The 25,658-nt window shown below is 32.9% G+C and overlaps 3 protein-coding genes across 7 annotated transcripts; 1 reads left to right on the forward strand and 2 right to left on the reverse strand.

The window, feature by feature from the left end:
- Positions 1–1,371: 1,371 nt before the first annotated feature.
- On the forward strand, positions 1,372–5,311 carry LOC107924057 (U-box domain-containing protein 33). Its single transcript, XM_016854321.2, has 9 exons — positions 1,372–1,692; positions 1,782–1,885; positions 1,982–2,103; positions 2,273–2,377; positions 2,451–2,595; positions 2,747–2,887; positions 3,320–3,838; positions 3,965–4,711; positions 4,873–5,311. The coding sequence occupies exons 1-9, from the start codon at positions 1,536–1,538 to the stop codon at positions 5,041–5,043; spliced, it is 2,211 nt and encodes a 736-aa protein (XP_016709810.2). The 5' UTR covers positions 1,372–1,535; the 3' UTR covers positions 5,044–5,311.
- Positions 5,312–5,486: 175 nt separating this feature from the next.
- LOC107924058 (signal peptide peptidase-like 4) lies at positions 5,487–10,946 on the reverse strand. Of its 3 annotated transcripts, none has more exons than XM_016854324.2 (14): positions 10,530–10,946; positions 9,421–9,579; positions 9,158–9,269; positions 8,819–8,935; positions 8,500–8,651; positions 8,184–8,363; positions 7,917–7,951; positions 7,505–7,667; positions 7,240–7,293; positions 7,003–7,095; positions 6,747–6,889; positions 6,326–6,396; positions 5,900–5,983; positions 5,487–5,772 (listed from the first exon to the last, which is right to left on the reverse strand). In XM_016854324.2, exons 1-14 carry the CDS (start codon positions 10,662–10,664, stop codon positions 5,657–5,659), a joined length of 1,614 nt encoding a protein of 537 aa, XP_016709813.2. In that variant the 5' UTR covers positions 10,665–10,946; the 3' UTR covers positions 5,487–5,656. The 3 variants fall into 3 exon arrangements, with proteins under 3 accessions (XP_016709813.2, XP_016709812.2, XP_016709814.2); XM_016854323.2 differs by having other exon boundaries at positions 7,003–7,116; XM_016854325.2 differs by lacking the exon at positions 10,530–10,946 and having other exon boundaries at positions 7,003–7,116; positions 9,158–9,262; positions 9,421–9,562.
- A 2,556-nt stretch (positions 10,947–13,502) lies between these two features.
- LOC107924835 (SKP1-like protein 21) lies at positions 13,503–20,367 on the reverse strand. Of its 3 annotated transcripts, XM_016855439.2 has the most exons (11): positions 20,004–20,366; positions 17,703–17,992; positions 16,987–17,211; positions 16,512–16,703; positions 16,311–16,421; positions 16,030–16,108; positions 15,189–15,292; positions 14,934–15,115; positions 14,306–14,365; positions 14,086–14,219; positions 13,503–13,765 (listed from the first exon to the last, which is right to left on the reverse strand). In XM_016855439.2, exons 2-11 carry the CDS (start codon positions 17,736–17,738, stop codon positions 13,749–13,751), a joined length of 1,140 nt encoding a protein of 379 aa, XP_016710928.1. In that variant the 5' UTR covers positions 17,739–17,992; positions 20,004–20,366; the 3' UTR covers positions 13,503–13,748. The 3 variants fall into 3 exon arrangements, with proteins under 3 accessions (XP_016710928.1, XP_016710929.1, XP_040936875.1); XM_016855440.2 differs by lacking the exon at positions 14,306–14,365 and having other exon boundaries at positions 20,004–20,344; XM_041080941.1 differs by lacking the exons at positions 13,503–13,765; positions 14,306–14,365 and having other exon boundaries at positions 14,928–15,115; positions 20,004–20,367.
- Between the last annotated feature and the right edge of the window lie 5,291 nt (positions 20,368–25,658).

Consider the following 25,658-nt stretch of genomic DNA (forward strand, 5'->3'; position numbering starts at 1 on the left):
ACTAAGTCATACTATCACTGAGAACAAGAATCTTTACGCTTTTTATACTTTTTTTCTGTGATACTGTAAACATACACTCGTTTTGAGTACGTGTTTACTGTACACTCAGCTGAAAGAAATAAATTATGCTTCAAAACAAATAATAATTCAATGATAAGATATGCGTTCATGTATTTTTTTGATATATAAAAAATTACTAAAATTTTTAATATTAGTATAGCTTTAATAATCATATGGAAACCCCACTTTCCATTTTTTAGTGGCACTTTCTTTGTAAATGCTCCGTAACTTCCTAGTCATCTCGAAGAAACCGAAAGAGGAAAAAAAAAGTCAAATTTACTATCAATTACTATAGTATGTGTAAATTGTATATTTAATCCCTATATTTTAATTTATTCATACTTAATCTTTATACTTTTTGAATTTTAAATTTCAGTCCTAATTAATTAAAGGAACGTTAAATTAGTAAAGTTATTGATATTTTTAGATTCTAATTTGTGGCTTATTCATCAGGTGATCATCTTTTTCAAGAATAGCTTAGATTCAAATCACAATTGTATTAATATTTACAATTAACAATTATAGTTTAACAAAGTACTAGAATTTTAAAATTAAAAATAACGAAATAAAATAACAAAGATTAAATCCACAACTTAGGATGATAAAGGATTAATAATAAATTTTGGCTTTATAGAAATTTAAATTATTTTTAAATTTTAAAGAATAAAACATTAAAATCAATTAAATTAAAATACAAAGATTAATTTCATAACTTCCTCCTAAGAAATTGAGAGCTTAAGTTGATAAAAAAAGACAAAATAAGTGATGCAATATTTAAAGAGGAAAGGAATAGGAATTAGCCTGTGCAACCCATAGTCACTTTAAAATATAGACTAGATGACTCTATATATTTTTTAATTTAGTCACATAAAATAAAATAATTATAAGAATTAATTACTGTTATTAGAATTTTTGTTTTCTTTTAACGAATTGTTTAATCCATCGAGTGATTGACGTGTTGTATTTTTTGTTGACTTTTGACTTCTTTAAAATTTTAGATTAATGATAGGAAGATTCCTAAATAGATATTTTAATATTAGTAATTAATTTACACTATTGTCTTATTTAGAATAATTAAATTGAGAAATAAATTAAAATGAACAAAAATAAAACTGACCCTAGAGTCAGAGGGTGTAGTTTATAAAAAAATTAAATACTAAAAGTCTGTGGATCCCTAACCAAAAGCAGACAAAAGATATTTGCTTATTTTCCTGCAATACATAAAAATAAATATTTTAATTAAAATCCGATGAATCACAGCCCTTAGATCAATAGCACTTAAGTCCTAAGGCAAAGAATCTTGTCTTTTTCCTTTTCCCAACAGGGGCAGTGTGGTTTATACCTTTGTAAGCTTGCCATGAAAGTCTCTTCCCAATAGCAAATAAAAACTTGCCTTTAGCACTCTGCCTCATAACTTTGAAATCAAGTGATCAGTTTAGTGGGAAAAGTAGAGAGATCGCTGAATAAAACTTGTAATGGATCAAATGACTGATACTGCTGAAACCATATATGTTGCAGTTGGAAAAGCTGTAGAAGAAAGCAAGCACACTCTGTTATGGGCATTGCAGAATCTTTGTCCCACAAAAGTTTGCATTCTTCATGTTCATCAGCCTGCTAGTTTATTCAACTCGAGTAAGCTCTGCTCAGTGCTAGTAGTGATCTCAATTGGGTTACTTCTTTGAAATATGTGAATATTTTGATTTTTTTTCCTTGGTATTTAGGTCGTATGAATTTTACAGCAAGCAGGCTTCACCAACAGGAAATTGGAAAGAAGATTCTAGATAGGATCATGAACGATTACCTTCTAATTTGTGGTCAAAAAAGTGTAAATATAATTTCCTTCTTTTTTTTTTAGGAACTGGTTAAAAATGAAGGAAAATATTTTCTAGTTTTGGCCTTGGTTATGATGTGCTTGATGTAGGTAGAAGCGGCAAAACTAAATATAGAGATGGATGATGCTGGAAAGGGGATTGTTGAGCTAATTCGTGATCAAAGTATCAAGAAACTTGTCATGGGAGCAGCAGCTGACAAACATTTTTCAGAGTACTAATTAACTTCTCACTCTAATTTCACTATTTATTCATTCTTTTTTATGCTTACAATTTCTGAAAACTGTTGCTGTTTTACAACTATGCTAATGACTCTATATGTTCTGAACCCATGAAATGAAGGAATGGCATGCAAGTTACTTAATATGTCCTTAATATTGCAGGGGCATGACTGATCTCAAATCTGAAAAAGCTCAATATGTGGAGCTACATGCGCCACCTTCCTGCAAAATTTGGTTCATTTGTGGGGGGCAACTCGTCCATCGAAGGTGTGCTAGCTAACAGTCTTATTAATCTGTTCTGAAGTTTCAGCATACTTGTTTAACCGATGATTTACTGTAGGCCACTTGTTGAAAATGGACAATCAAACCTGAGCAGCTCTGCTTCAAGTTCTAGTTATTGGACAGGCTCTAACAAAGTGGCTAGCAGTTCTGACCCATCTGTGTCTGGGACACTAGGGGAGAGTCCAGACTGGCTTGAGTTCAATGTACTATTCGACTTCCGTGAGGATCTTTATTATTTATCAATGCCTGAAATTTAAAAGCTTACATTAGGGGACCAGATATAGACATCAAGCGTTTGTCAAATTCTTTAAGCTTCTCAGTGAAATCCTGTCTATGGTTTATGAATTTTGACAGGAAGGAAGCGGTGATGATAAAGTCTTTGAAAATCTAGAACAGGCCCTATTCACCGCTGAAAAATCAAATCAAGAAGCATTTGAGAAGTTGGACCGGCTTCTGAAAGCTGAAAAAGATGCTCTCAATGCAGTAGTAAGCCAGGTAATGTCCTTTATTTTGCTCTCTTTTCCTCTCTTTCTGTGTGTGTATGTATATTTGCCTCAGACTTATAGAACTATAGTTACATAATTGTTGGAGGGAAACATGTTTCTACTGATATAAGTCAGGCCTTTTGGAGTTCAACTTCTTGCATTCTTTGACATTGTCCATGTTTTTGTTTTGTCTTCAATAGAAATGACCTAATGATTTTCCTACGTAGACTGCACTAATGTTTGTAGGGAACAATGGATACAATGAAGTAAGTATTTCATGTAACTGCTTATTCTTTTTATTTTGATTGATATGTATTGTATCAAGATTGGCCGGAAGTTCCAAATGTCTGATTTCTGCCCCAAGATTTGGTATTTTCGTAGACTTTAAACCTGCTTTCGTTATTCCTACAACTTTATAATGACAGCCATTACTGACTTGTAGGCAAATGAAATGAAAAGTTCATACATTGGAGAGTTAAGACGCAGGAAGGAAATTGAAGCAATGCTTAGAAAACAGAACGAGGAGCTTGAACAAGTCACGCAGCAAAGAGATCAAGCACGCAAAATCGCCAGAACTCATAAGTTATTATTGGAGAGTCGAGGTGCCAAATCCGATCATGTTAAAGTATTGGAAGCTAAGTTATCATCTGCAATGGAGCAGTTACAAATTTGCCAGAGAGAACGAGATGATTTGCGGACAAAGCTCGAACGTACTTGCAATTCAATTGAAGATCATTCAACAAAACAGGAAGAAGGGAGTTCTAATGTGCATATGCAGCAATTCTTCTCAGAGTTCTCTGTTGCCGAAATCCATGATGCAACTGAGGACTTTGACCCTTCTTTCAAGATTGCAGAAGGAGCATATGGGAGCGTTTATAGATGTACCCTTCGTCACACTGAAGTGGCTATAAAAGTGCTCCATCAAAATAGCTTACAAGGGCCCTTGGAATTTCAGAAGGAGGTAAGCTTGAACTGAAAGAGTCACTCAATATACATACATATATATTTTTTTTCAGGTTGGCATTTTTAAGAAAATAGATTTTACCATAGAGAAAAAATTGAGGTGAGTGTGCTGAATACATTTCAGGTTGATATTTTGAGTAAGCTGAGGCATCCAAATCTGGTAACACTAATTGGAGTCTGCCCCGAAATATGGGCTCTCATCAATGAATATCTTCCGAATGGTAGCCTTGAAGATCGTTTGAGCCCCAGGGATAGTACTCCCCCATTGTCATGGCAAACTCGAATTCATATTGCTACTGAGATATGTTCTGCCCTTATCTTCCTACATTCCTCTAAGCCTCAAAGGATAGTTCATGGCAACTTAAAACCAGGGAATATACTCCTTGATACCAACTTCGGCTGCAAACTTAGCGACTTTGGAGTCTGCCATGTGCTTTCTTCTCTCGAGAATTCAAACAATATGACTGATATAGGCCGCAAATTTCCTTATCTGGATCCTCAGTTTTTTAACACAAGAACATTGACTCCTAGTTCCGATATATACTCATTTGGCATTATATTACTACAGTTGATTACTGGGAGACCGCCCTTGAGTATAATAGAGGACGTCCAACATGCAGTAAATGGAAAGCGTCTTAATGATTTATTGGATCCGTCAGCTGGAGACTGGTCATATGTAGAAGCTGAGCAATTGACTCGCTGGGCTTTGAGATGCTGTGATACTAATCGAAGCCGTCGACCAGACCTTGCTTCAGAGGTGTATAAGGTGCTTGAACCGATTAGAAATACTATTGGACCCTTATCAACATTCCATGCAGGGTCTGGAGAGCTTCGTCAGCCTCCTGATTCTTTCTTTTGTCCCATTTCAAAGGTTAGCTTCCATCATTACGAATGGCACTTTTATCAGTTACCAGAATCAAGTATTGCAAATCAACATCGTCTCAACATATCCCTTACTGTCAAATGCTAGATTCTGGATGTAGAAGGGTATTCTAAACCTACATAGTATGATTGGTTTGCTTATGTTTGCAGGAAATCATGACGGACCCACATGTGGCAGCCGATGGATTCACCTATGAGTTACGACAGATACGGAGATGGCTGGATGGTGGGCACAATACCTCTCCTTGCACGAATATTCCACTTGCTCATCGCAATCTCATCCCTAACCACGCACTTCGTACCGCAATCTTAGAGTGGTAGAAGCAGCATCACCACCATTAACGTTGTTCCTCATTCCAGGAACATATTTGATCAGTTTCCTACTATTTTTCCCCATAGCCCATGTTGTGCTTTTCTTTCTATGTAGTATCCTTTAAGATGGAACCTTCATGTCGTTGCTTGTTTAAATAGGATATGTACAGTATTAACCTATAAATATTATCTGTATATATGCATATGTCTATGTATGGATGGATGATTTTCCTTAAATTTACATTAAATTTATAATATTTATATTTGTTTGGTCTTATACTTGTTTTAATAGGATACTCCCCTTGGCAAGTATCCACGTGTGTCTTTCCATAGCATTCGCTGGTAATTGCATCGAAAATTTTGCTTTCTTTTTTTCTCGGAGAAATGTAGGCACACAATGTTCACAGGGATCATGTTCACACAGGATTGTAGAAAGTAAAGCTTCAAGGAGATTAGCTGAACTAGCTTCAAACTAGTCTGTTTTACTGGTTAATTTCTAAACGTGTCGCAATAACTATACTGCAAATATTACATTTGTAGCTTCTCTACAACCTAAAAGAGCAAAAAGGTTTATCAACTGGCACACATTTGAGGTACTTAATTGTACAGGGTTTTATTACCATTATTCTCTCTGTTCTAAGGGCTGAAGTTGGACATGCGGGCAAGGCCTTTCCGGTTCTCCTCTTGTCCAGAGAGTTTTGAGATCACCTCTCTTTTTCCCCAATGTAATAAATGTCCCTGCACCCAAAACAAGAGACGTGTCGTAAGAGATATTTAAGTGGAAGAAAACATTTCATCTGGGGTTTATGAGGAAAGCATTGCTTGTTACTACAACCAAACTACTTTTAATCGCATTGCTACTTACCAAGAATGAAAGGAACAATGTAAAGCAACGCAGGTTGGCCGTGTCCATCCATCAAGTTCAAGGCCACATACGTGACTAGAAGACCTGTTGAATTATTTTAAACGGATACAGAAATAATGAGTGGATGGTCCTTATGTTGCAAGGCAGGAGACAAGGAAAATAAAACTGCTGAGAAATATAGTCCTATCACATTATTTTGGGACAGGTAAAATCCGTACAATATCATTTTCTCCCCCTTTCAATTCAGGGGATTATTAAATTTAGGGAAGATAACCTCTGCAAGTCAGGATCAAAATAATTATTACTACAACTTAGCAGTAAAGGGCTTGAGCCTCAACAAACAGAGTAAAATTCAAGCTTGTCTAAGTTCCCTCATACATCCCACCTATGAACAGGTTGGCTGTGCAGACAAAAAATTTCTCATACCTAAACCATAAGCAGTCATTGCCCATATGAAGTACCCTACTCGAAGAGTCTTTTTTGTCAGCCAATCATATCTGCAAAAGTAATCGACATTATCAGTCAATGAGCACTGAATAGACCAAACATAATAACCCGTCTCATTGTTGGAACAAATCCACACACCATAACATTTCAATGAAGATAAGAGTGTTCTTGAAACAAATAGCAAATTCATAAGCTAAATTGACATCATTCCTGTACTTATTGATGTAATTATTGTAAATATGGCCTATTAACAAATTACAGCAGCATGTTTTGTTCTTCGGTTATAAGGTCTTAAACAATATAAAAGCATAAAGAATCAACAAAAGTAACAAAGACCAAAACTAATTCATTGATCCAGGCATAGATGTCACCAAAAAAGTTACTTATGGCTCCAATGTACCTTAGTGAAAATGCCACAAGCAGTCCAGGTAAGATTATGTCTCCAAATCCAATAACACTGTAGCCACCCCAAGGATCATAGATCCGGGGAATTTTTAGTAGCATTGGTATGCCATCCTCTCCACTTTTATCACCACGAGCTACCTATAATAGAAGGAAAATAGGGGAAAAAGGAAGTAACATCATTCCCTCAATGGTCAAAATGGCTTACAGAAACCAGAATTCAATGGTGAAAAAATAATATTATAATCACTTACCACTATCATCACGCTCTCATGAAACCACCATTTGGAAACGAACACCCAGAAGATATCATACAAGAAAGCACAACCCAAAAGAACTGTTCCAACCTGATTCAACAAAATTCGCCACTAAAGAACATCAAAAGTTTTTGCAACTCTTCTATTCTCATATGTAAACGAGCTACATGCATATACTATATGCATGCATCTCTAAGCAGTAGGCGGAAAAAGGCAAGTAATAAAAATACTCACCTTGAGATTTGGCACACGAACAATCTGAAGGACTGTGATTATAAGTGCAATACCCTGATTGAGAAGGCAACAGAGGAGGTTCATATATCATCAGTTCACCATGATAAGAGTGTAAATCAAACTAATTTCTGAGTACATTAATTTTCAACGAGAACAAGAAGTCACTACAAGCAAATGGACACATTAGATACAATATAATCACCTGACAAATCCAGTAACTAAGAAAGGTAACAATAACATAAGATACTAGAAAAGTTGGTCTTACAAGAATATCTTGACCTATCCAGGCAAAGGAGATACGACGATACACTGCCCAAACAACAGCAAATGTAATGCAAAAGGGACAGACAGCCAGTGTCAGATGCGAAACAGCTCCAAAGAAGGGTACTTTAATAAATGATTCTGCAAAGCGTTGAAAACACCTGAAACTATATATATCCGGCAGTTAATGTCATACACGATCCAACTTGTTCATTAAAACTTAGAAAGAAATGCATGTATTCTATTAATACATCTGTTTTTCAAAAAAAATAGGGAGTTAGTTACTGATTTCTTTTTCCACATTTCTGAGAGACTTTGGTTTTAGTCATGTTCAGTTACAGTCATGTTTACAAAGCAGAACAGTCAAGCACGTGTAGACATTAAAAAAAAAAGCAATGTCAGAGGAATATGCATACCATGATAACAAAGTCACCAAGCACGTTTGCAAGCCCTGGAAGCATAAAGGGATATCTGGAATCAGCATTCATCTCAAAAGTCTTCCCCTACCCCACCCGCAACCCTTTGTCCTTTCTATCAGGCCTTATTGCAAGTAAATGTCAGAAAAAGGTAACAAAGCATACAAATATGGCATCTCATTAAGTAACTTGTGAACTACCAATAAAACAAATGGAGTAAATAAGCCACAATGAAATAAGCATAAAAATATATGAAGACAAGCGCACCTCTACTCCACCGATGCAAAACAGAACCACAAGAACCTCAACAAACCAGAATGACATAAGCTTGTAGAGCATGACCAGGAAACATGAAGCAGCCACAACAAAGAGAACTGCTGACATTGTATTTATGTCAACAAAACCACTAGAACCTGCACCAACTTCTAGAATTTCTTCTGATGCATCCTGTGCATACAACATTAATCAACATAATACTGTGGTGAATGATTGAATTAAAAAAAAAGAATAACTGTTGCTATATGTACTAGATCAGAGTTTAACAAAGAATGCATAAAATTAGCAATTAAAGAAATGAAGTGACCTTTAGCAGCTTGTCTTGCTCAATAGCAACTTCTCTAGCAGTCCAAGCAGACCAATAAGAAGCACACAAAATGGTACCAACAGCCATTAACCACAAAAACACTTCAGCAATATCAACTGCTGGCCGCTTGGGAGAGTAAAGTGCAACAGAAACTACATTGAGATAAAAAGGTGCATAAGATTTTAAAATCCATTCTGCCACGATGCCATAAGAGGTATTATGGAGAAAAGAAAAACATCAGAAGAGAGTATTTTTCCAGAACAACCAAGAGGAAGGACAAACTAGGACATTGACATAGAGGAAATGTGGAAACTCTTACCCATGGTGTTGTTACTTATATATTTTTCCAAACGTGAACCGGCATCTTGAGGGAGCATAAGAGCTGGTATTTTTATATCTACATCAGCATCAGATTCACAAACCATCTTGAAAAGCTCTGCATAATAAGATTAAAAATTTTCCAATCACAGTTGAAGTAGATTTATTAATTTTCACGATGATGGATACAGTTGAAAAATAAAAAGATAGCTAAAATGAATGCCTACAAAATTTCTTCAACTTTCTAACTTGAAGTAAGAATCTTAACATTTATTGTGCAAAAAAAAAAAAAAAAGAAGAGAAAGGACTTCTATTTTTGTTCACAAAGGACCCAACATACCTGTTTGGTTGTTTATTATGAGGATGGCAGAAGCACCGGCTTCTTCAGCAACATTTGCCTTCATTGTGAAACTACAGTTACCTCGATGCACCAGAATAACCTCCCCTGTAAGCTACCAACAGAGAAGATATTCAAGATTATGAATGACTTAAGGAACAAGTTTAAGGGAAACTGATCAGATGAAAGAACATGAACGCCAGAAAGAATATATCTAAGAGTCAAATTGGATGAATACATTGTAAAAAAGATTAGAATTAGAAAACCTGATTCCTAGGTTTGCTGCAACAATCAGGAGGATCTGCAAGTGCAAGCCTGGTATGGTTTGCATGTTTTTCTTTTGACTCCAAAGTAGGTCCAAAACGAGCACCAACACCAACATATTCGTTGTCTTCTAAACCATTAATCCATGTCGGGACTTTTACCTATGAAACAAACATATTAAATCAACTCTAATATGCAAAGGCCATATACATTACTTTGAAAAAGATGTAATAAAAAACAGGGATAAAGCAACATTTAGCCCCTAAAATTTAGCAACTTTTACACCTTGGTTCGTGAAATTTTTTGGTCCACATTACTCTCAGAATTTAACAGCTTTTCCCAATTTGGTCCCTGAACTTAGATTCTGTTAAGGGATGACGACATGGTACTAAGATTATGCCACATCTATCACCTAAAAAAATTTTCAAAAAAAAAGTTCTTCATAATTTTTAAAAGAGTATAATATATATATAATTTTCAAATGATGATGTGGCAAACCTCATAATCTCACGCCATCAGCTTATCCAATCCAAGTTCAAGTGCCAAATTGAAGTTCAGGTGCCAAATTCCGGGACTAATGTGGATAAAAAAAGTTCAAAGACCAAATTGGGAGAAGTTACCGAATTAAGGGACGAAATGTTGCTTTATTACTAAAGAATCTGATGCAACAAAGAAATAAAGATTCCAACATATTTCAAAGGGCAGCAAAGAAGTAAGAAAATCTGCTATTAAGTCCAAAATTTAGAAACAGAAGAACTAAAACCACAAAAGAGGGGGGGGAAGAGAGCCTATGTTTATAATCCCATCAGGATCAAAACCACAAAAATAAGTCTAAAACAAACAAAAAAAAAATTGCCACCGTGATCTCAGCAGTCAGACAGGAAGAACTAAAAGACAAGGTCAAAAATTGAAGTAGATAAATCCTAAAAATAAACAATTAAACTAATTATAGATACTAAGGAACATCTTAAATCAAACATCAAGTACAAGAGCAAAAGTCAAGATTCTTTCATCATTCATCCATTTTCACAGCAACCAAATAGACGCCAAGTAAAAAAGCAAAAAAAAAAAAGAGAAAAGAGAGGAAAGTTCAGGAATTTCGTAAGAATACCAGAACAAAATTATTAGCACAACCAGGTCTCTTCGGAGCAACGTCGTCTTGATGAACAATATCCCCAGCTAAACCCAACCCAGCACTCGAAACTACAATTAAAACTACTATTAATACGCCTCTATTTATTTCCATATTTGGAAATAATTACCTTCAAGAAACGGATTCTAGGGTTTTTCTTTCTTTCTTCAAGAGAAAAAATAAAAAAAAGGTGAAAGAAGATGGAAGCAGGGAAAAAGAGGAAAAAATATCACTTTTTTTTTGTCGTTTGAAGTTCGGGACATGAAAGAAACGCCGTGTGATAATAGCTGTGATTGCATTTGGTTTGCCTTTTACTCTTTTACTGTATGGTTGACGCTCTAGCTCTGCGTCTGCACCTCACGCTATTACTATCTTGGGGAAGACTTGGTCTATGTTGCAAGGAAAAAAACAAAAGTTATAGTTTTATTTTTATAGTAATGAAGTAATTAGTATCCCAACCCAAATCTTAGTCTAAATTGTAATTGTAGTTATTATTTTATCATAACTTCACTTGTTAATTAAAGTAAGCTATCAATCATTGTCTAATTGTGTTCAAACTAAGAACTAGTGTAGTTTAATCAATTCATAAATAAATAAACCACTTATTTTAATGGGAATAATATTATTGTAAAGTTTTACTCACAAAAAAAATATATCATTATTTATAGACACTAATTGAAATCATTTCATTATTAATTTATCTTTTTTATTTAATGCATTAGTATGTTTGAAAAATCCATTGTTTACATTTTTCTAATTATTATTTTTATTATCATATTGTTAGTATAAATAATGGTTTACAATATAGAGTAGTTGAAAAGATCAAACATAAATATCTCTAATTATTGCTTGTATAAAATGTTAAAATTTAAATATTGTGACACCATTGACGAGCACGTCAAACCACTAAAAAAAATCGATTTTAACTGTATAAAAAATTAAAAATCGTTAAAATATTCTAAACACTTAAAAACTTCACTAGATAAAATATTTTCATTTTTTATTTTTTTGATACTTAAAAGACCGTAAACTTAATTAAATTTATAATAATAATTCTTCATAAAATAATTACCAACTATATATCTACTATCACACAAACAAATGTGTGAAATGAAAGTAATGGGCAGCAAAACGTGAGGTGATTCCCACAAACCAAAAGCAGTTCTAACACATATTGATTATTTTTTTGGAATAATATTTATATCTTAATTCTCTAATTGCGCTACAAAAAACATAAAAATGGTTCGAAGATTTTTTTTTTTTAAAAGTCAACTGACATTTAATTTCGATTTTGGAATAGATTCATTACCATTGTTAGCTCACCAAACAGGCCCTTTGGCGGTGGGGGTGTAAAATAGATGGAATAGGGAGAGCGCGTGGGACAAACAGACATACAGACACTATGTAATCAAAGTTCAAAGGTTACCGGCTACTGTCTGAACTGGTTAAAGGTTTCCGTATAGACCGTACAGATAAGACGGCATAATAATAAATAATTACTTGGATCTGGATCAGGTAATACCAGCCTCACTGATTTCTCGCTACATTTTACCTGATTATTGGTTGTATCCATTTCCAGCCAATGAAAACAAAACACGCGTCTATAGAGATGCTTGACACGGACGGCACTCGAACTGCAAAAGGACGGGCCCTCACATGGATACCCGGTCAGTCATGGCAGCCTATTCTTTTTAATGATGGATCACACGTGTGGCAAATGGCACAAGTGTCGACCAGCCCACCTGTTCAATCTGTATTCAGCTAGGATTTTCTTATCAAGAAATCGTTGAAAACATACTCGCATTCGCGTCGTATATATAATTACATTTAGAATATTACTTTTCTTTTCATGCCTCTGTATTTCAAATTATGGTTTGTTTTTTTTTTCCTTTTCATATTGTCTAATATTATATAAAAATCAAGTTTAATCGATCTTCTTTGTCACAGATCAAAATCGTTTCCAAAATGAAACAAAATACTTATAGTGCATCGCCCCAAAAACCATTTTATAATTGAGTACGGAATAATTACTACATAATACTGTTCATTTTGAAAAGTTGGAATCTTTTGTCTCAAATACAAAAGAATACATATACGTATACTATTAGAACTTTCGTCTTGAAAGGACATTTCAAATCGTGGTGGACAAATGACCCAAGAAAACCCAGTCAGTGCTCGGTTATGACTTTTATGAGATGTTGGGTCCAATGCACCAGAACAAACTTTGGGTCCTAGCAACAAGCCGTCGTTGCATTGTTTGGTTAGACAACTGAATATTTCTCAACCAATGAACCAAATATGCACACAATTTTCGTTCTTCTAATTTTTGCTATCGAGATGAGTGGAGGAGCATTGTTGATGTTCAACACCGTAATAATGTAGGGCCCATGTCCTTTTATGGTATATCCACTTATTCAATGCCGACAGGGAATCTATATTCACAAGGATGTAATTTTCTAGTCTAGCACCAATACTTAAAAAGCTATTACATATACATTAAAAATAATATATATAGTGGCCTATTACTGCATTTAATACACAATAATTAGTATAAATAGTATGTTAATCTTAGCGGGGAAAAGCATAATGAGAAAAAAAAAACTAAAGTTTGCACTAAAAGGCCCCACAAATTCCAATCTGATATTGAACATTTGACTTCCAAGTTGTAAAGTAACATGAATTTACGGATATCCCCTTTAAACTGCAGGCCAACATCCAACCAAATTACATAGCTTATAAACAATTCCCTAGAAAATTTCTTCATAAATTATTGGTGATTAGATGGTGTGGGTGACCAGAATAGAAGGCCTTCATATGGTAGTTGAAAAGCCCTTCGGCCTTCATACAGAAGAACTGAAAATAGCATGAACGTGCATTCTAACACACAAAGATAAGCTACTTTCTTTGGGTTTTTTGTTGCAAGAGAAGAGTAATTGGTATGACCAGAACTGGTTCAACAAAACACAGTTCCCTTCTTATTTCTTTCTATTATGAAAATACAAAGAGGTTGCCCTCACAATCAAAATTGCATACTAAGCACAACAAAAAAAAAAAATTAAAAGAAATTTGAAAACTTACAAAGGATCCTCAATGGCAAGGATCACAAGTCCCAACCCTTATAGGTGTCATCTTTCAACCACCTGAAAAGCCTCTTATCAAAAATTGTTCATGCTGTGAGCCGAACGAACGAAGTGCTCATCATCTTTGCTCAGAATCTAGGCATCAATACACAAATCATTTAGTGTTAGCTATTTACTTGTTCGATCAAACAAGACTTTAAAACAAAAGAGAAAACAAAGTTTGGTTTTAACTTCCAACCCAACCATCACAACCAAGAAAACTCATTAACTGATCATCAGGAGAACAGGAAATAATGCAAAACATGTAGGCTTATTTTGTATACAAGTTCAACTAGTTACTTTCACAAGAATTGACATGGTGTAAAAGCAAGTAGAATCACAGATAATAGTTCTATCAAAACTTTTCACGAGCAACACCAGACAAACTTAATAATAGAAAAAGGATAGCAACATACTTGCATATCTCCTTAGTGAACCATTTCCATTAAGAGAAAAATGCACCGGTTTCCTTTCATGACCAAAAGATAGAATTTCTTGCATTCTTTCTGGCCAATCTGAATTCAATCTACGGGCAAAATCTTCCACCTCCCTAAACAAAAGATAAAAAGATAGATCATTTGGGCTACATATACAAACTTCCTCCAACATAGTGTAAAACGAGTACAAGATACTGACATTGTTACTTCATTGGATACAGTCAGCTTACTACTTTTCCTCAATTCATATGAACAATACCTAAAAATAATACGGACAAGTACATAGATTTCAAACGGTCAAGACCAATGATTTCAGATTCTTTAAATTTTCCAAAATAGTCCCGATATACAGAATAAACACAATATCAGACTGTCAAAGAGATGCAGCAGCGCTTCCTTCTAGATATATAAATGGACTTGCACATTTATCATTGAGAAACGAATAAGGTTAGGTCATAGTGTCTAAAGTCTAGTCTTTACAATGTCTATTTGGAAGCTCATTCAGTGGTACACCTTGTCTGTAATAGATCAACAGAAAATGGAGAAGGAAAAAAAGAAAGAAAGGAGAAACAAACCCAGCATATCTTTAACCCTTATTTTGCCTCCCAAATATGCAAAAAAAAAAAAAAAACCACTTAAGACAAAATGTCAAACCACAAAATCATGAATTATTTCTCTAAGACTACCAGACAATTGAAAAAGATGAAAACACCGAAGTCTTAAAGCACAGGGTTACGTGACTACTTTTCCTTCAATGCTCCAGAGGAGATGAGGAGGAAGGGAGCAAAGAGAAACAGGAAGATTTAGAGGCAAAAATTCACCTTTACCTGTCTATTTTTTCTTTCAATGCCGGATCAATCTCGTCATCAATATCACCATCATCAAGCTCATTCTTATTGTCAAAAATATCATCTTCGACGTCATGTAAGTTTGAGGTAGCACCAACACCAGCCCGAACTGTCTGACCAACTTCGGCACTACAGCACACTTGGTTAAGACCATTTGGCTCCTGGAACAGGAGAGGAACTTCAGTAACTTGTCAATATTCCAACAGAAAAAAAGAATAATCTAGAGGTTCACACCTTATTATGGTTTTTAATGGCTTCATTGGCAGATGTATTCTTCTGCTGATCTTTTCTTCTTCTGTTCTTCTTTTTACTCTTTGAATTTTTGATCCCTTTAGAATCTGCAAAACAGAATTCCCTTACCTCCTATGAGGTCTTCAGAAGGAATTATAAAAGGAAGACTAAGAGGCAAAGCTTATGGTATCCATGAAAGGAGAACAATTTTAAATGGTTTTAGTTCCAATATATAAAACTTATGTGCTGGTACCAATGCCAAATATAAAACAAACAAGTAAAATTAGCTCTCTAAGCACTTATCAGTTACTTAATATTCACAATAGAGTAAAAAATCTCGACAATTTTCAATTTTAGTTTGCTGGAAAACTACTCTAGATAAGGATCCTCAACAATGACAATTGAAGGAAACAAATAAGCACTTAAATCATTTTGTAATCCTATTCACTAAAATCTCTCCATAATCTTCAAAGAAACATCATGTGTTTTCCATGCCTCAACAACTATAGATCATCAAACTGGTTTCTGATAAAGAAACACAAAAAAATTGCTTCTCTTGTCCTGTCGAAGTTCTATCATTCACTTTTCAGCCCTCAGACGCCCAAATGACTGCAGGGAAATAAAGGATATTTGGGCATTGAGGTTGAGAATGACACATGAGATGCAAACACAACAGAACTGAATTTTACAATTCTTTCTAGGAGAAGAGCTATCTCATCAATAAAACCATTTATCAAGACTATTCTAACAATATAAGCAAGTCAATCAACCAAATACTCTTAACATATCTTTGGATAGAAAATTAAATATATTCAAACTATATCAGAACAAAACTTAAGCATACCTCCATTGTCTCCATTAATAAATGACAAGAGGTCATCAACTGAACGATCATCAACACGCTCTTCTTCAACCTCAATGTTCTGAGACACAGAAGTTTTCATTTATTTACACGCATATTAAGAGGAGTGTTTAATGATGCCTTACAAAATTAATTGAGAAAGCAAGTTCATCTAAACCAGAAAAAGGCTTTACAAATAAGTAAAATTGCAAAGGGTAGGAAATAATAAAAGAAAACAGGAAAAACAAAAAGTAAAAGCAAAAACAAAAACAAGAGACAGTGACCTTTAGTTTCTGCCTCTCCTTTAGTTCCTTCCTCTTTTTTGCATACAATCTATTCAACAGTCGAATGCGTGGGTCATCAGTTGTGTTTTTCAGAGGCTCCAACTTTTCTTCCTAAACCAGTAAAATAAGTATTAAGGACACGAAAGAGATTAAGAGAACAGACATGATAAATAAAGAGGTTTCAACTAGCACCAGACACACCTCAGTAAGATCATCAGGCAAATGAAATATCTCGCGTATCTCCTCAGGACTTTTTCCCTCAATAATTCGTGCAAGGGCACGACTAGTAAGATCAACTAGAGGCTTTAACTGAAGGCTATCAGCAGCAGATGTCAACTCACAAAGCCTCTTTGTGTCCATTCGGATAAACTTTTCGTCAAAAGACTTGCGTTCCTTCCAACAGAAAGAACAAACACAAATGAATGGGAGAGGAAGCTCAGTGTTAGTTTGCTACATGGAATTATCCTAGAAACGCGTATAAATTTTATTTTTTCCAGAAATAGAAGTGGCAAAAGAAATGAATTATACACCAAAAAGAAAGCCATCTATACCTAAAGGAAGTTAAAATTGGCTCCACATATGCTACTCCAGAAAGATTAAACATCTATTAAAGAAAGCAACAGGATAACACCAAATATAAGAGGTAAATGCTAATTGAGAGACATGTTTAACCTACTTTGTTAGAGCGACCAGGCACTTGATGAAACCGGCAATAATCAAGAATTAGGCTTAACATGGCAGGATTGACTCGCTGCGGAAGAGATATAGCATAATTCTTGGAGGATCCCATGCCCTTTTGTATCACTTCATGACATATCATGGGACAAAACATTGCAACCTCCTGTTCCACTTGTTGGATTGAGCCATCAGCAGTTTGAAGCCAAATGTATGACTTCATCATCTGAGAACAAATCCAGCAAGGCTTCAGAATAAAAACTTAAAGATACACTTGAAAACCAACCAAGGCCAGCCAAACTATGAAAACCAATTTCACCAAATAGAAACATAGTTGTCATTCACCACCCCTCTCAAGACATTATTCCAATGCGGTGCCCATCTACCCTAGCTCGCACTAAATAGATCAAAAAGATAAATTGCTAAAAATACAGCCAAACAAATTGGTTTACAGCATAATGTTTAGGTCCATATTGCACCAGAGCTAAATCTTTTCCAAGTTACCTAGGTTATTTAGTTGCTATAGAAATGCAAATAATCCTGAGCAATATGCCTCTGATACCTACCAACAGAATCTGGAAGAATTTGAAAGAAATTTCTCTCTTTTGAACTATAATTATGATCAACCTAAAACATAAAAGAAGTGAATAGAAAAAAAGACATACTTCACCAGGAAAATAAATACTCTATAATTTAAGAGGACACAGTACATCTTACCTCAGGTTTAATGACTGCCATATCCACTTCTGACATTTCAAATTAAATTTTAAACACCAAGAAAGGACTTCCTGTAAAGCTTGTTGTGGTATAAATTCTGCACCCTGCTTCTCTGGTGCTCAAAAGGTTGAGTAAAGTAGATCAAACAACAGCTTTGCACTTCTTAAGTGATAGAGACTCTCAAACCTACAAGTTTCCCAGGGTACTATTATCAATGGAAATTTTCCCACTTGCACGAACATTGATTTTGGAGGTAGATCTCAGGAAGTACTTAAACTTGGATCATGAAGCTGTTCAATCAAAAACAATACGAAAATATGCAGCAGAGTTACAACAGATATTTCAGCTCAATTAGAATAACTGCATGAATAAACAATTGTATCAAAATATAGACAAATTTCTAAAGTTAAGAAGTTAATTGGCAAAAGTACCATGGAGGTCCCTGTACTAGGAGTCAGATTACATTTTGCCCCCTCTACTCAAAAAATAGGCAAACTAGTCCCTGTATGTTAAATCAAAAAGCAAGCTGGTCCTTCTGTAAAAAATTTCATTCAATTCTACTGTTAAAAACCAGTTCTTGTACACCAGTATAAGGTACACACTTTTTTGTTATTCTGTCAGCCACGTCAGTTTTTAACAGAATAAATGAATAAAATTTTTAACAAAAAGCACCAATTTGGCCTTTGATTTAACGAACAGGGACTAATTTGCCCATTTTTTGAGTAGAGGGGGCAAAATGCAATTTGACTCCTTGTATAAGGGCCTCCATGGTACTTATACCTAAGTTAATTACATAACATGTTACAAGAAAATATGCACCTAAGCCCTGCATTAAACATCGAAAAGGTGTCCCCAGAACCCAAATAAACCGACTCTGCCAATCAATATTTTTTATCCATGTCTGAGTTAAGCTTTGACACACTGTTAAAACCATTCCGACTGAGCAATATATTGGCCTTTCAAAACAAAATAGGGATCTCAATATTGTCACGATTCTAGTTGCTGCAACCACTAGCATCAGAGTCAAAGCCAGCAGCAGAATTAAAATACTTGACATTGCAAGGGAAAATAGAAAAGTAGTCGAAACTCGAAAAAGTAAATCATTTACTAGGATTATCTCAACCTTTCTCTGACCAAGAAAAAATACTTTCCTTTTGCTGAATTTGCTTTAAAGAACCAAACTCCAACATTAAGCAGACAGATAGTTTCAGTGCAGCAGGACAAGCAGGAGTCATGGCACGATGATTCCCTCATAGGAAATCAACATACAAATTTCTGTTACAGAGCTTGAAACCTATTGTTAAGCACTCCCCTGGTAAACTATAGTTATCAATTAAGCATTCTAAGTTATGCAGCAATAGCCCCACCGTTGATGTGCAAATAGTAAACATGAGATAAATGAAACCCTTCTTCCAAAGTCAACACTTATCCTCTTAGTACTTCACCTCTTAATTCCATTTGTCTTTGTTGCGCGTGGATAATAAATCATAAACACGCGTGCATTACATCCAATTTCTCTAACTGTACTCCGTACAAAACTACCTTTGCTGGATTACCACCATTCCTGAATTAGTCCTTATTTAACCCTACCTCCAAAGATTCTGATTTTGATCACTTCAGAATATTATTTCTGTTATTAAAACCATTCCACCTCTATTACCCTTTTACATAATTGACTTTTAAAACGAGCTATTCAGCTTATGGTAACTTAAATTGTTACCAGAAAGGAGAGCTAGGTAACTCAACAGTTCTAAATAATACCGAAACACCACGTGGCAGCGAAAACTTTCATCTGCCCTGCTTCTGGGAGAAAATCATTCCACCTTTATTACCCTCATTTCTTGCATGTATTAGTTACCAACACAACCAAAAACGCCTTACAGTTCAATATTAAATTTAGTTCATTTTCCCACACTTTTTCTAGTCTTATTACCTCTACTCGTTTTCTAAGCAACCAAACACCTTTTTAACAAATTAAAACATGCAGAGCATCAAATCAACAGAAATTTATTTGCAAAATCAATAAAAAACCTAAACCTACCTAGCTCAGAAAGTCAAGCAGCTAATGTATCGGGAACTAATAAATTGAACAAAAAATTAAATCAGAATAAGAAAATGAAACACATTTCCGTCACCAATCAATCCTAAAGACAAACCAAAAACAATGAAAGAACGATTCGAGAAGTCAATCTTAACAGAAAAGTACAAAACCGATATTCTCTTTCATTTTTAATGTTAAATATATAGTATTTCATTTATTTTTTGCAATTCATAAGCAAAAAGGCGTGGTTCCGATTGTACCTGTGTGTAGAAAGCAGCGGAGATTTCAAAGCTTTCGAACTGCTCAGATATGGCGGTTGTCGGCGAACTCCGAAATGGATAAATGAGAGATAGAGAACGGAAAAAGAAAGAGAAAAATATAGTGTTTTTTTTTTCTTTAATTTATAACGTATAAATTTTTTATTTAAAAGAAGTTAAATTTTCGGAAAGATAAATATTGTGGAAAAAGGGGAAATAAAGGAAGGGATTGTGCCCAAGGTGCAAGCCGCGTCGCTGTCTTTCGACGAGTGAAGGGTCCGATAAAACGTCACCGCACACTCTCTCACACACACACGTGAACCCTATTAGAGTTGGTTAGGGTTAGGTGGTTCTTTCTTTTATTTTTCTTATTTTTTTTCTTATTTTTCCATTTCCGCCCACCCCACCAGCCACCCTGGAAATACCCAAGTTGCAGTTCTCTTTAAAGAAAATTCTAAATTCCATTTTTTATCCAATTAAAGAAAATTATGAAATTAATAAGGATTAATGTAATTCTTTTCCTCTCAGTTTCACAACTAAGCCTATATTTATTGTTTTTCATTTTATTATTTCAACTTCAACTTTGTTAAAGTATGATACATGATACTTTGTGATTGTGAACTTATTTATTATATTTAGATAATGTTAAAATATATTAGAAATTTATGTACAATTTTTTCTGTTTTAATTTCAAATAATTTAAAATTATATTTCGTAATACAATTATTGATGGAATGAAATATTACATTATTTTGATTTATTTTCTTACATTAATAGTCTAAGTGTTTAGTTGACGGAATATAAAATTATCTTATTTGATTCATTTAGTCGAAATATAAAATTTTTTAATTAATAACATATAAAATTACCTAAAAATAAATTTTATTATATTATCTTTATTATAAAATTTTGTCTCTTACAAATTTACGTCTTTTAACTGTTTTAGACTCAAGTTTTTCATAAAATTATAGTAACTAAATAAGTTAATTTTTATTACATATAAATTTAATTGAATGTCAGTTAAAGCTATTTATGATAACTTATTAATATTTTTATCAATTTGTTGTTTTAGGAGATCATAAGCTGGCGAAGATAGAAACCTTTCCTCGAATAGAGAATAATTGGATCTCTTCCTTTTCCCATACTACACATGTCTTTATATTCATGTTAGTAAATATGATAAATAGAGGAGATTTGAATCTAATTTAGGTATAATAATTTTTTTATCCTTTTAATTTCATAAAAAAGATTATTTTATTTTTATTTTATTTTTTTGTTTTTTAACTATTGAATTTATATTGTTTGTCAAATTATTTTAAGATAAAAAAATTAACATTTGTTAATTTTGAAAACATGACATACACATGCAATCCATATGATAATCCACGTATATATCATATTTTTTTCCTTTAAAATAATTTGATAAATAATAGAAATTTAAATGTTAAAATATATATATTTTTTGTAGAATTGAAGGATATAAAATTTATTATGCATAATTCACATGATTTGAAGTTTGCAAGGGTGAAAAATAAAATGAAGCTGTCATCTATCCCTAAAAAAATTATTATGCCTAATACGTATAGAGATTCTTTCAGCAAATGCAAAAGAAAAATTCCATAAATCAAAGCCAGCACTTGGTCACCGTCGAAATAAAATCAATAAACACCAGCGACGTCCAGTAAATGGAAAATCTGTGGAATATTCATTCCAGCGTCCCTTGTTTGCATAAATCTCAATCCGTAAAAAAGAGATATTTTGATTTATAATTTTTTTAAATAATAACTATATTGATTAATATATAACAAGAATAAATGGTAATTTTGATCTACATTTAATATTTTACTTGGAATATTAGATAAATTAAGAATGAAATCATAATGAGATTACTTACCATATTATGATTTATTGATACAATTTAGGAATATGCTATTGTAGGAATGCTCAGAATTCTAACATCGTAAACATTATGGGCAATTATATAATATTTAATTAACCAAAAACCTGTGTTAGTTCATTTACTTTTTAAATTTAAAAATACAAACATTAACATTATTAAAATTCTTTTGATAAATTTAAATTATTATAATAATATTTTTTAATTTAATATATCAGACCAAAATATTTAACAATATAAACAAATAATCTAATTTTTAAAATCTAAAAAATATAAAAATTAACTTCTGAAAATAAAAAACATTGATTAAATTCTAAATGTATAATGACTAAAGAAATTTGTAACATATTTTAATTTTTAAATAATTATTTAATTCGCATCAAATGAAGTGCTTACTATCAATTTATATTTGAATAAACTTTCTAAATAATTTTCTAATATTTTATTTTGAAGAAAAATATTTATTTTTGTACAGAACTTTTTTTTTTGTGAGGTACAATAAAGGGTACAAGTGGTACTTGAAAAGCAGAAGAAATTCAAAGTTTTTGTAGTATTTTAGCTTTACTTTTATCCTCTAGTCAACTATAACGAAAATACTCCCTTTTTTATATTAGATGACAATGGTTTTAAAAATTAGGAGGAAAAGAAAAAGAGAATGTATCCCAACAGTTTTCTTATTTAATCTATGCTTATAATTATATATATATATATAGAGAGAGAGAGAGAGAGAGAGAGATAATATGTTGGAGAAATGCCGGGTTCTTTCAAAGTCGGAATAAAATTTTTGCATAATGATCTATTTTATCTTCTAATTTTTAAAAATATTATTTTAACTCTTTATTATTTTTTGCTTTTTTTAAGTTATTATTCTTTTTCGAGAATGTATGAAAAAATTATTTAACTATAATTTTAAAATGGATGAAAAAATTAATATTTTTTAATTTTATTAACGTGGCATATACATAAATTGTCACGTGGATGACACGTTAACGCTTAATTAATTATTTTAAAATTTTAAAAATCTAAAAAAATATTTTAATAATAAAAATCATTAAAAAATATTTCTAAATTTTAAAATAATTAATTAATTTCTGAAATGTTATCTACATGGTTGTCCATATGTATGCCATCTTAGCAAAGTTTAAAAACGTTAACTTTGTATTTATTTTGAGGTAATTTAACAAAAAAAATTCAAGTTTAAGAGCTAAAAGAGACAAAAATTTAAATGAATAACTAAAATAATTTTTTTATAAAATTAGAACGACGAAAAAATTTATTACACCTTAAAAGTCATTCGCTTTTCAATACATTAAAAACAAATTCTTACCTATTTCATATACCATCAAAATATAACCTTAACGATAAAGTATAAATATGACATGTTTAATGTATTTTTAAAGATAAAAAAATAAAAATTTATAGCGATATTAGGGGGATTAACTCCTTTTGAATAAATTTTTGAAGTGAGGCCTGTTAAATTAGATAACCCCAATAATGGTAGGGTATTACACATGTGCCAGGATTTTGTCTGTTGCATCTATTGAAAGCCTTAAGGGATTCATGAAGTGGGAGCGTCTCACTTACCAAAGAAATGTGAGCATTTACTTTTAGTTGGGTTTGAACCCTCCTAGCTAGTGCTACTATAGATAGGGGTGAGTATTCAATAAATTCGAATCAAATCGAATAAAAAAATTTCGAGTTAGTCAAGTTGACAAGTCCTATTTTAGCAGCCGAACTCAATTCAATTTTTTTTTGAATCAAATTGAATCGAATCAAATTGAGTCTAGTTAACGAATCCTGTTATTTATACTTAATGTTGTGTTTAGATGACCGATTATTTAACTAGTAGACAAAGTACAAGATTATTTAACTACATGAACAATATGATGATTTTGCCTTTTAACTTAATGGACAAACATTTATCAAAATGACATAGTTTTACGTTTTAACTTAATTATTTTGAATTTTAACTTTTAAAAAAGTAAACATTTATTAAAACGACGTAGTTTTGTCTTTTCTTATTTGGATTTTCGGATATCTCGAATTGTGTAATTCATATTCGAGTTAAATTGAAAAACTTAATTTTTTTATTCGAGTTGATCCGAATAATTTGATTAACTCAAATAATTCGAACTATTTAATTCAAAATTTGAATTTTTTATCAAGTTTTTTTAATCGAATCAGATTTTGCTCACCCCTAATTATAGAGGATCGATTAGTTGCTTGGTAGACGACACTTCAAAAATGTCAACCCCGTCCAATAGAAAACAATATACATATCAGTACCTAAAACATGATAAAGGACAAATAGTTTGGTGCAAAATGCAATTTCCCTCTTACGGTTTCAAAAATGCCCATTACTCTAAGGGTTTAGAGAACATCTTGTAGCCCATTGAAATATATTTACTAAACATTTTTTTAAAACAATCTCATAATAGATTCTGATTATGTCTGTTATTTTTAACACAGTACCTAAAATTACCAATAGTCCCTCCCAACCCATAAATAGGACGATGATGCGCTTAAGCGCACTTAAAACCCACATCCTCCTGCATTGACAACAATGTCCATGCTAATTGAGCTACGATTGAATCGGCATTTATTGATTTGTATATTTCTATTTCGTTTATTTTTATTTTTTTTATTTCAATTTAATTACAAAAGTAATGAAATTTCAATTACATATTGAAGTATGATAAAATTAAACATATTTAACATTTTATAATATATATATTTAGCTTCAATTAAAATCAAACATTTCAATTTTATATTTAATTAGTATACATTAACCTTGAAATAAATTCATTAAATTATTTAAAAAAACTTTCTTAAAATTAACATATACAATTAAATTAAAATTTAAGAAGTTAACATGCATTGGCTTAAAAAATATTAAAAATAAATAAATAAGAGAGGAGATATATATATACACGCTTTTAAGCTTTTTAAAAAATAATAAAATTAGAAGCTTTAAAACTTATGGCTAGCATCTACCCTGTAACACCCTCTAACCCTTATCCGTCGCCTGAACAGGATTACGGAGCATTACCGGACTATTCAGATAAAATACGAACATTACATAATTATATGCACATAAACATAATAATTCAATCATATCGTCCCTTTTATAAGCCATTGATGCTCAAATCAGATGTTAGAAACAAATAAGGACTTAATCAGGTACTTCAGAAATTTTTCGTAAAATTTCAAAAAGCAAGGCACACACACCCGTGTGACCATAGGACACGCCCGTGCCGCAGGCCGTGCCTGACCCCGTGTAACTCTCTGACTTAGGTCACACGGCCAATCACACGCCCGTGTGCTAAGCCGTGTGCCTCACACGATTGAGACACACGCCCATGTCTCTGCCTGTATAAAATTACCTGGGTATTCTGTTTTGAAAATATAAGGTTGCAGGGGACGCACGACCAATTCACATGCCTATGTGTTAGCCGTGTGTCTCACACGATCCAATCAGATGTCTATGTGTCTGGCCGTGTGAACTCAAAATGAACCATAAGAATCAAGTTTACCATACCCTACAGTCTTAAACAACAAGCAACTCAATAACCAATCGTCCAACCAATCCAAAACACATTCAAATACATCTAAATCATGTCAAAACTATCAACCTAATGACCTTTTCAAAGTATACTCATAAGTATTTCACATATAATATCCAAACAATCCATTAAAACACCATTCAAACCAATTCTATTTTCATACCAATTTCAACCGAGCATATCATTTGATAACCTCAA

This window comes from Gossypium hirsutum, chromosome A11 (assembly GCF_007990345.1).
Source record: "Gossypium hirsutum isolate 1008001.06 chromosome A11, Gossypium_hirsutum_v2.1, whole genome shotgun sequence".
Lineage (NCBI taxonomy): Eukaryota > Viridiplantae > Streptophyta > Magnoliopsida > Malvales > Malvaceae > Gossypium > Gossypium hirsutum.